This window comes from Marmota flaviventris, chromosome 13 (assembly GCF_047511675.1).
Source record: "Marmota flaviventris isolate mMarFla1 chromosome 13, mMarFla1.hap1, whole genome shotgun sequence".
Taxonomy (NCBI): Eukaryota; Metazoa; Chordata; class Mammalia; order Rodentia; family Sciuridae; genus Marmota; species Marmota flaviventris.
Genome location: NC_092510.1, coordinates 77039736 through 77050920, shown reverse-complemented (window position 1 = coordinate 77050920; position 11185 = coordinate 77039736). Strand labels below are relative to the sequence as shown.

The following is an 11185-nucleotide window of genomic DNA, read 5'->3' as shown; positions in this document are numbered from 1 at the left end:
ATGGAATATATATTGTGCTGTGAACTAATTGGACATTGTTAAAACTTGCGAATTACATTGGAATTTTGGTTACTTTTACTTTATCTTTGCTGTTTTGTGTATCATGTTAAAATTATTAGATGCTCATAATGAATTTTCATTGTACAAGACAGTAAGGTAAGACATAGATGAGAGGTCACCTGCCATCAAGAGATGGGTACTTGCAAACTTTTTGAACCGTTTCTTCATATTCTGTATTTTTTTTGCAGTATCAAGGTAGAAAATTGTGTATCTTTTTATGTTCTTTTTTTGCATACATACATTATTTCATACGCAACAATTCATCAAATCATTAAAAATAAACAAAGCTCTTTATTGTGAAAAAAAGCCACAGAGAAAATCCCCAAAATGCTTCACTCATATTTTCTATTGGAGAGCTTCTATTGCAGTTTTACATCAATCTACAAATTTTCTTAGGTCACCACATGCTAACATGCTATTTATTTGGCAATCTATATTTAATTTAAACCAAAGTTGCTTTACCATTGAGCTACATTACTAGTTCATTTTATTTTATGTTTTTTTTAAATTGTTTTTGAGAGAGAGAGAGAGAGAGAGAGAGAGAGAGAGAGAGAGAGAGAGAGAGAATTTTTTAATATTTATTTATTTTTTTTAGTTTTCGGCGGACATAACATCTTTGTTTGTATGTGGTGCTGAGGGTCGAATCCCGGCCGCACGCATGCCAGGCGAGTGTGCTACCGCTTGAGCCACATCCCCAGCCCTCATTTGATTTGTATTTTGTGACAGGGTCCTACCAAATTGCTGAGGCTAGCTGCACTTTGTCATCCTCCTCCCTCAGCCTTCCAAGTCACTGGGAATACAGCTGTGTGCCATTCAACCCAGTTCAAGTGCTGTTTTTTTTTTCTTTTCTTTTTTTTTTTTTTAACCAACATTTAATGTTGGAAAATGATGTTTGGAACAAACTTCTGCCTAAGGGAGCATAAAAGTAAATTGTGAAATAATGATTTTTTGCAGACAGTTGATTTTTACAGATCTATGCACAGTCTTCATTATTCAAAGAGCTTTGCGTGTACCTAGTGCCCTTTGTGGTCTTAAGTAACTATCCTTAATCCAGAAAGTCTGACAAATTGAGAAACTGCAAACTTTATAAAATAGTCTGCAGAATTTTAAGAATTGACAATAGGAAGATTTAAAATTGGCAAGTCTGGTTGGGTTTAGTGTATCCCGAGGCAACTAATTATGTCATACAATTAAGAAAAGAGAAACACCTTAGAAAGTAAAGTGAGAAAAGATTCTGAAAAGGAAAGAGTCTTTGGACCTGAGAATAGAACATGAATAGTAATTGAAATTTATTAAGCTGCAATGTTTTCTCCAGGATGTTTACTAGGGCATAAAAGCATTAACAGATAATGGAAAAGAAATGACATGGATTTGAATATTAGACCCTAGGTCAGGTCAAAAAATAGCCCAGACCTTGATGATGAGACTGCAAATGGACTGGGCCTAGAACTCCTAGGGACAATATGCAAAGTATCTTTATATTGAGAATGTGACTGTATTAAAAGTTTAGCAATCCCATTTAGTGTGTGATATTGCAATTTAGAATAATTTTCAAACATATCATTATGTCCTATGGTAATGATACAGTGTATTATTGGAAAAAAAGAAAGGAGAAAGTATGAATCTTAGAAGCAAGAATTCTTCAGCTTAAGTATTATTTATTGATTATATTATTGATTATATTATATATATTCATTATATTTATTGAAAAAAATTTTGAACAGGCTTTAAAATTTTAAGATGCACTTAAGGATATAAAATAAACAGCTTATCCCTGTTGATAAGTTATCCATTTCTTTTTCTGGAATTAACAGACTTTATATTTACAGAGATATGTGTGGGGAAAAATATATACACACATATATACATGTAATCTTTCTTACACCAACAATGGAGTCCCATATAAATTGTTCTTAATGTTACTTTTCTACCTATTATTTCTTGAATATCTTTCCTTATCAGTGTACAGAAAAAAGCCTCATTTCTTTTGACAGTAGAATAGTGTCCCACTGTTTTTATGTTCCTTTCTTATAGAAATTTAAATTGTTTCCACATCTGTCATTACAAACAATATTTTAATTAATCAATTTGTAAGTTAATCACTTTGCAGGTAATGCCAGTACATCTGTATGATAATTACTGAAAAGTAAACCTGTTGTCAAAATTGTATGTATTCACTTGTGATCTTGATAAATATTGCCACCTGGAGATGGTAGGAAATTTCTGATTGGAAGTTCCCTGAGATTTTGGTAATCTTTCTTAAACATCCTTTTCATCTAACATCTGTTTATTTATCCATATGTACATGTAACAATATATATGTAAACCATGTGTAAATAATGTATATAAGTACAAATTACCAAATAGTATAACTATATGTCAATTAATAAGGAGTTATAATCTATATACATATGTATATAATTATTATTTATATGTTTATAATTTATTTTATACATTAGTTGTACATAAGATTTAACTATATGTTGTACATGATATGTAATTATATATTATTTTCTCTAATATATTCTTAGATGTAGAGTTTATGGTTGAGTCATATACTTTTACCTGAAATATAAAATGAAATATTTGATGATATTATACATTGTACTGTAATCTGAAAAAAGCCCCTGAAAATGTACTCTAATTAAACCAACATATAAATATAGCCCTCAAGACTGGGAACAAAAAAAAGGAGAGGTACTAATAGTGATCAATGAATAAGCATATTATTAGGTATATTGATCAAGACTATTCAAGTTTCCATCATTATAAGGGCTGAAGAGATGAATCATACATAAACTCCAAACACTTTTATATTATCTCAATAAAATTTGGGAATTTGGAGATTAATATGGAAATTAGGGAGTTGAACTATTCTCTTAGTTTCATCTTCCTTTTGATTTGAAGGATTTAAGGGTGTCAGAGAGCACCCTACTAGAAAGGAACTTCATCTTTTAGAGCAAAATAGTTGGATCCTGTCAGTCAAACTAAGAGTAAAGACAGAGAAGAGAACTATTTTTGGAATGAAAATATAGCATAAATAAATTAATTAATTAAAAAAATAGTCCTGCCAATGTCAACAACCAGTAGAACGTGAAGAAAAGAGAATGTTGTAATCCCAAACAAGGAATGAAAAATAAGTATGATGGAAAGAAGAAAATGAACCACATTAATAATTATGTTAAAATGAACACGATGGATATTTTTATAAATTATAGAAACTTAAAAGTAGCTGGTACGATGGCACATGTCTATAATCCCAGTATCTTGGGAGGCTGAGGCGGGGAAGATTGTGAGTTCAAAGCCAGCTTCAGGAAAAGTGAGGCACTAAGCAACTCATGTAAGACCTTGTCTCTAAATAAAGTACAAAATAGAGCTGAGGATTTGCCTCGGTGGTCCAGTGCCCCTGAGTTCAATCTCTGTTACCCAAAAACAAAAACAAAAATATGACTTTAAGTAGATTAACATATATAAAGTTTTATAACAATGCATGAATATTTGTAAGTGATTATTATTATTAATAACTAAGAATTAATAAAGAATGAATGTAGCTTAGTAACTTCCATTTACCAATAGGACATAGTAAGATGAATAGTGTCTGGACAAAGTCATTAGAATGCATTTGAAACAGGAATCTGAGAAGTACATAGCAAGTTAGGAAAGAGGTAATGTATGTCCTCAAGTCTTATGATTGGTTAATTAAAATACAGTAATGGACCCAATATAATTAAGTCTTTAGGGTATTATTCTTGAAGTTTCAAAAAGTTTTGAACGTCTTTCCCCTGAAGCAATTTAAATTTTTGGCTTAGAAAATTGCAGAAGTCCCTAAGAGCAAGAAATATTTAAATTGTGTTCCTGAGTTTTAAGAGAATTTACTGAGTCTGTAGAATGTGCCCCATTCTCAGACTGAAGTAGTGAATATTTGTTCTCCTTTCCTTTTGAAATAGTGAAACTAAACTATACTTCCTTTGGAAACACATTTGACTGTAATGTACAGAAAATTTTGAAATAATTTGGAAATGGTACCTTTGTCATCAATGTTTCCCAAACATTGGCTCCCCAACAGTAACACCTTTTTTTTAGAAATCCATCAGCCTTGTAGAAAATTTTGTGGACTAGCCTGGAAATCAAAGATCAAGGAACAATTTGCTATGTGTGGCAGCCTGATCAGGTAAGTCTACCTTCCCTTTATAGGTAATAGATGAAAATATACTAATAACTAACAAATAAAACAGTCAGACTTTATGAACTGAGTTGGAAGAAGTTATGTGTTGTGGGGATGGATTATTTCCTAATGGAAGTAGTGTATAAGGAATAGGAATAAAGATTCCAAGAGAAAGGTTAGAAAATAGTTAGAAATCCGGAGGGAGGAAGGAAAAACAACCAAAAGAATAGTTGTAAATCCAAAGCAATATGAACTTCTAAAACAGGTGGTTGCTTAGGTCTAACTGGGAATAAAGATTTATTTGGTCAGAATGTATTTCCTACTCCTTGCTTCACTACAAGTGTCTACACTTCAAATAGTTATCATTTTTTGGTTCTGTGAGGTCACAATAGTCTGCAAATCTGAACTCTTGATCAAAATGTAAAGCAGGTTGTTTTCACCAAGGTTTGATTTTGTAGCTATTTACCTCTTAGCACCGATTCAGCTTTGTTTGGTTCACTTTAGCAAATGTTTGTCCATAGTAATCATGAGTAGACAATGTTTTACCTTGTTCCTGTCCTGGAACCTTTACATGGGCAGGCTGTTAGGAATTTATTTGAATACAGCTTTGAATTTGTGAAAAATGAAAATGAAGAGGAACAATGAGTCATTATCATTTTTTACAAATTTCTTCCTAACAGGAAGAAATTCTGACTTATGTTTGTATGAATATTTGGAAGCTTGTTTAGAGTATTTCATTTTTTGTTGTTAGTGATGCATTTCTATGATAATTTTAGATATTATATTTGTCATACACATATTTTTAGATTTTAGATGAATGAACTGCAATAGCCTTTATTATCAAATGTCAGTCTGTGAGTTCCTTGTTTCAAACTGCAGTGGACATTTGTTATAATATTATAAGATTATTCATTGAAAAGTGAGTAAACTTTTGTGTGCGTCCATCTCAAATCATAGATGTGATGAAAAATAGTAGATTGGGTTGGTTAAGGAGAGATGCCTGACAAAGCGTAACTGAGAAATAATATTTGAAGATACTCTTGTAGAAGGATGATGGAAGAACAAGTCACCAGAAGATGAAGGAAACCAAAATAGTACTTGCCATGTGCTATGTGCTTTACATACATTACCTAATTTATTTTCCACCAGAAGATGAAGGAAACCAAAATAGTACTTTCCATGTGCTATGTGCTTTACATACATTACCTAATTTATTTTCCACCAGAAGATGAAGGAAACCAAAATAGTACTTGCCATGTGCTATGTGCTTTACATACATTACCTAATTTATTTTCTGAAGGATCTCATAATGAGGCTATTAATATCTCCTATTATGCATGAGGATATGGAGACTCTGGGAAGTAAAATACCCAAGACCATGGGACTAATGACTGGCTAAGATAGTATTTAAATGCATGTTTTATTTTCTACTAGGAAAAGTGGACCTGACATGATAATAAGTTGTATGGTGGCAGTGTTTAGAAGAATGATTCTTAAAGTAAAATTGCTTCTTAGCCACCATGTATCAAGGAGTAGGAATTTGGGTGGTGTTCTCTATAACATAGAATTAAGAAGGCAAATCTTGGCTTGAGATAAAAAAGAAATATTCATATTTAGTGTATAAAAGAATCTCAAAGCTTAAAGGGTAAAAAGGATGAAAATAAGGGAAAAGTAGACTGAAAGAAAAAGACCCTAATAATGGCTAAAGGCAGAGCATTGTGGGTAGTTAGAAGAGGAGTGAAATTGGGTGAAAGCCCTTAATTCAGACTTTACTCTTGTGTAAAGTTTCATTAAGAAGGGGAAATGTCCTGTGTTAAGTGCCTGTTTGATTCCAGAAGTTACTTTTTGTTTTGTGAGTTGATTGGATCACTTTCAATGGATTCTGTGCTGAACAAGGATATAATTAGAAAATCGTATGTGTTTATGCATGTGTATAGGAGCATTAGGAGGGGCCTATTTTTGACAAAAAAATTCACAGAGGTGGCTCATGACCTTCTGAGGAAGGACTTTGGAGGTGACGAACACCTTTTGTAATTCTTGGGTGATAAAACTGGATAGTTCCCTGAAAACATTCAAACTGTGAATTGTTGTAGAACTGCCATGTTAGAAGTTATCTTCTTAATTATAGGGTTTCTTTTGGGTCCTTTTCAATTAGATTTACATAGCAATTCATTAAAATGGCAATTAATGGATGTTTGCTTTACAGAATTAGCAGTCATAGACTTGGAGTCAATATATGCAAAGCACATACATCATAAAGCACACATTCAGAACATATAAAGAACTCTGAAAATTCAACAGAAATTAAAAAAACTCATTTAAAAACAGGTAAAAGATATGAACAGATCCTTTACCAAAGAGAATATAAGGATGCCAAAAAAATGACCATGGAAAGATGTTCAACATCATTAGTCATTAGGAAATGCAAATTAAAACCATGATGAAATATAACCACATACCTATTAAAATGAATTTCCAAAACCTGTTGGCAATACTAAATGTTCATGGAGATGGGATGGCACATTGCTGGTTGCAATGCAAAAGTGATACAGTTGCTCTGGAAAACTACGTTTATTGCAAATTTAAATGTGTACTTTCTATATGTGTATTATCCCACTACTGGATATTTACCATAAAACTAATGGAACCTGATCTTCATTAAAAAATTGAAGCAAAAATACTTACGTTACTCTAATTATAACTGCCCCAAACTGGAGACAACTCAAATGTTCTTTAAAAGATAAATGGATAGACAACTGTAATACATCCATTCAGTGGAATTCTTATTTAGCCCTAACAACTTAAATGAATATTAGAGGCTTTAAGCTAGGTGAGAGAAGCTCAGCTTGGTTCCATGTCATTTGTAGGACATTCTGGATAAAGTGAAACTATGGGGCCAGAAATCACATCACTGGTTAACAGGGTTTGTGAGTATGTGGAAGAAGTAAGTAGAAAAGAAATTGAATGAAAGATTTTTTGGAGGTTATAAAATAGTTCTGTGATCTGGTTATGGTGGTAGTTACTTGATTCTATATATGTTTAAAATTCTTAAAGTTGTACATAAAAAGGTGAAAAGTCAATTTATTTTTAACTGAATGATAGTTTTAAAAAAATAGGATAGAAAATCATTCTATCTCTTTCACTGCTATTCCACCCTAAAAAGACATTGCATTTTGACAAGAATATTAGGCTTAAAGCAATCCTTAGCAAGAAGAGTGAAGCAAGAGGCATCACAATACCAGACCTTAAACTATACTACAGAGCTATCGTAACAACATCTGCGTGGTATTGGCACCAAAACAGACATGTAGACAAGTGGTATAGAATAGAAGACTCAGAGACAAACACATATAAATACAGTTATCTCATACTAGACAAAGGTGCAAAAAACATACATTGGAGAAAAGAAACTATCTTTTCTCCAACAAATGGTGGTGAGGGAACTGAAAATCCATATGCAGTAAGATGAAACTAACCCCTTATTTCTTACCATGAACAAAAATCTCAACTCAAAGTGGATCAAGGACCTAGGAATTAGACCAGAGACCCTATGCCTAAAATAAGAAAATGTAGGTCCAAATTTTCATCATGTTGGATTAGACCCTGATTTCCTTAACAAGACTCCTAAAGTGCAAGAAATAAAATCAAGAATCAATAAATGGGATGGATTAAAATAAAAAGCTTCTTCTCAGCAAAGGAAACAATGAGGTGAAGAGAGACCCTACATTTGGGGAGCAAATTTTTGCCACACGCACATCAGATCAAGCACTAATCTCCAGGATATATAAACAACTCAAAAAACTTAACACCAAAACAAAACAAAACCAAAAAAAAAAAAAAAAAAAAAAAAAAAAAAACAACCCAATCAATAAATGGGCTAAGGAACTGAACAGACACTTCTCAGGAGAAGATCTACAATTGATCAACAAATATATGGAAAAATGTTCAATATCTCTAGTAATTAGATAAATGCAAATCAAAACTACTCTAATATTTCATATCTCTCCAGTCAGAATGGCAGTTATCAAGAATCCAAGCAACAAAAGATGTTGGCGAGGATGTGGGGGGAAAGCACACTCATATACTGCTGGTAGGACAGCAAATTTGTACAACCAATCTAGAAAGCAGTATGGAGATTCCTTAGAAAACTTGGAATGGAACACCATATGACCCAGCTATCCCACTCCTCGGTCTATATCCTCAAGCTTAAAAACAGCATACTAAAGTAATTCAGCCACTTCTATGTTTATAGCAGCACAATTCAGAATTTCTAAAGTATAAGAGCAACCTAGGTGCCCTTCAATAGATGAATGGTTAAAGAAACTGTGGTACATATACACAATGAATATTACTCAGCATTAAGAGAGAATAAAATTATGGCATTTGCAGGTAAATGGATGGAGTTGGAGAGTATCATGTTAAGCAAAGTAACCAGGGGCTGAATGTTTTCTCTGACAAGTGAATGCTAATCCATAAGGAGGGTGGTGCATGGAATAAGTGGAGGAACTTCGGATAAGGCAAAGGGAAGGACATGGCAAAGGGGTAGAAAAGATAGTGGAATCAGATGGACATCATTACCCTAGATACATGTATGATTGCATAAACGATGTGACTCTACTTCATGCACAACCAGAGAAGTGAAAAATTCTGGTCCATTGGTGTACACTGAATTGAAGAGGTTTCTACTGTCATGTATAACTGATTAGAACTAATAAATTTAAAAAAAAAGAGAAAAAAGAATATTAGGCTTTACACAAGAATTGCACCCTGTTTCCCCCCACTATTGACAACTAGGCACTAATATGATTGGGTTCATTTCTGACAATTCTCTCTTCAGTGTGATTCACTTCTTTTAATATTTTAATACTTATGGGTTATTACTGAGTTCTGATCTGGAGCCACACTGCCTTTCTAAGTAATTTATCTCATCTCTGATATGACACATTGTGTATTATTTTTATGGTTTATAGAAAAATGTCAGATAAGTATGTGACAAAGGATGGTAGGTTTGAACTTGAACACGGGCTTTGCTAAACATTTGATGTATGACTTCAGGCTTAACTTCCCTATGTTAGATTTTACTATCTATAAAAGAATAATATTGTGAGGTTTCAATGACATAATCTATGATAAAGATTCCTATGAAAAACAAACCTATCCCAGAATGAATGATCAATATAATTATTTCTCCTTCATACACATCCTCTTACATCATTTATTTTTTTCTGTTTATTTTTCTTCCTTTCTTTTATTTCTGATTTTATTTCTATTTCCTCTTGCTGGGATTATTACAATTTTTCATATTTGTGCATTGGTATACTTAGGCTTATTATAGTGGAATAGTTATTTTAAAAATGCTTTGAATTCTTACAGGTGAAAGAGAGATGATAAAATGGAATGGGAAAACCAAACCATTCTGGTGGAATTTTTTCTGAAGGGACTTTCTGGTTACCCAAGGCTTGAGGTACTCTTTTTTGTACTCATCTTATTAATGTATGTGGTCATCCTTCTGGGCAATGGCACCCTCATCATACTCTCCATACTCGACTCTCACCTCCACACCCCTATGTACTTCTTCCTGGGGAACCTCTCCTTCTTGGACATCTGGTACACTAGCACTTCAATTCCTTCCACTCTGGTGAGCTTCCTCTCAGAAAGAAAGACCATTTCCTTTTCTGGCTGTGCAGTGCAAATGTTCCTTGGCTTGGCCATGGGGACAACAGAGTGTGTGCTCCTGGGAATGATGGCCTTTGACCGCTATGTGGCCATCTGCAATCCCCTGAGGTATCTCATCATCATGAACAGGAATTCCTATGTGACCATGGCAGCTGGCTCCTGGCTTTCAGGCGTTGTCAACTCTGCAGTGCAAACTGCATTTGTGGTAAGGTTGCCTTTCTGCAGGAATAATATCATCAATCATTTTTCTTGTGAAATTCTGGCTGTCATGAAGTTGGCCTGTGCTGACATCTCAGGTAATGAGTTCATCATGCTGGTGGCCACAACGTTGTTCATTTTGACGCCACTGCTCTTCATTGTTATGTCTTACTCATTAATCGTTTCCAGCATCCTCAAGATCCATTCCTCTGAGGGGAGAAGCAAAGCCTTCTCTACCTGCTCAGCGCACCTGACTGTGGTGATAATATTCTATGGTACCATTCTCTTCATGTACATGAAACCCAAGTCTAAAGACATACTTAATTCAGATGGTCTGGATGCAACAGACAAACTTATATCCATCTTCTATGGGGTGATGACTCCCATGATGAATCCTTTAATCTACAGTCTTAGGAACAAGGATGTGAAGGAGGCATTAAAAAATTTATTGAGCAGAATATTAATTTGCAAGTGAATGTATATATTGTGCTGTGAACTAATTGGACATTGTTAAAACTTGTGAATTACATTGGAATTTTGGTTACTTTAACTTTGCTGTTTTGTGTATTATGTTAAAATTATTAGATGCTCATAAAGATTTTTCAAGGTACAAGACAGTAACATAAGATGTAGAGAGAGGTCACCTGCCATCAAGATATGGGTACTTGCAAACTTTTTGTTTTCTTAACATTCTGTAGGTTTTTGCAGTATCAAGGTAAGAAGTTGTGTACCTTTTTATGTTTTTTTGTGCATAAATACAGTATTTCATAGGCAATAATGCATCAAATCCTTAACAATTAACATAGCTCTCTATTGTGAAAAAAAGTCCCAGAGAAAATACCCAAATGCTTCACTCATATTTTCTATTAGAGAGCTTCTATTGCAGTTTTGCATTAATCTACAAATCTACTTTAGCCATCACATGCTATTTATTTATTTATTTGGCACTGGGTATATAATTTAACTCAGAGGCAGTTTACCATTGAGCTACATCCTGAGATTTATTTTTTTATTTTTTATTTTGAGACAGGGTTTTACTGAGGCTAGCCACTACCTTGCAAGACTATGTTGAAATATTTAAACCTT

At 33.5% G+C, this 11185-nt stretch overlaps 1 protein-coding gene across 1 annotated transcript; it reads left to right on the top strand.

Annotated features, from left to right (window-relative positions):
- The first annotated feature begins 9617 nt into the window (after window positions 1-9617).
- Window positions 9618-10574, top strand: LOC114098771 (olfactory receptor 13C9-like). Its single transcript, XM_034636754.2, has one exon. It carries the CDS (start codon window positions 9618-9620, stop codon window positions 10572-10574), a length of 957 nt encoding a protein of 318 aa, XP_034492645.2.
- Window positions 10575-11185: the final 611 nt, after the last annotated feature.

What these genes read in the sequence shown, in the direction of transcription:
- LOC114098771 (XM_034636754.2), top strand. Translation starts at nt 9,618, where the DNA reads ATGGAATGGGAAAACCAAACCATTCTGGTGGAATTTTTTCTGAAGGGA.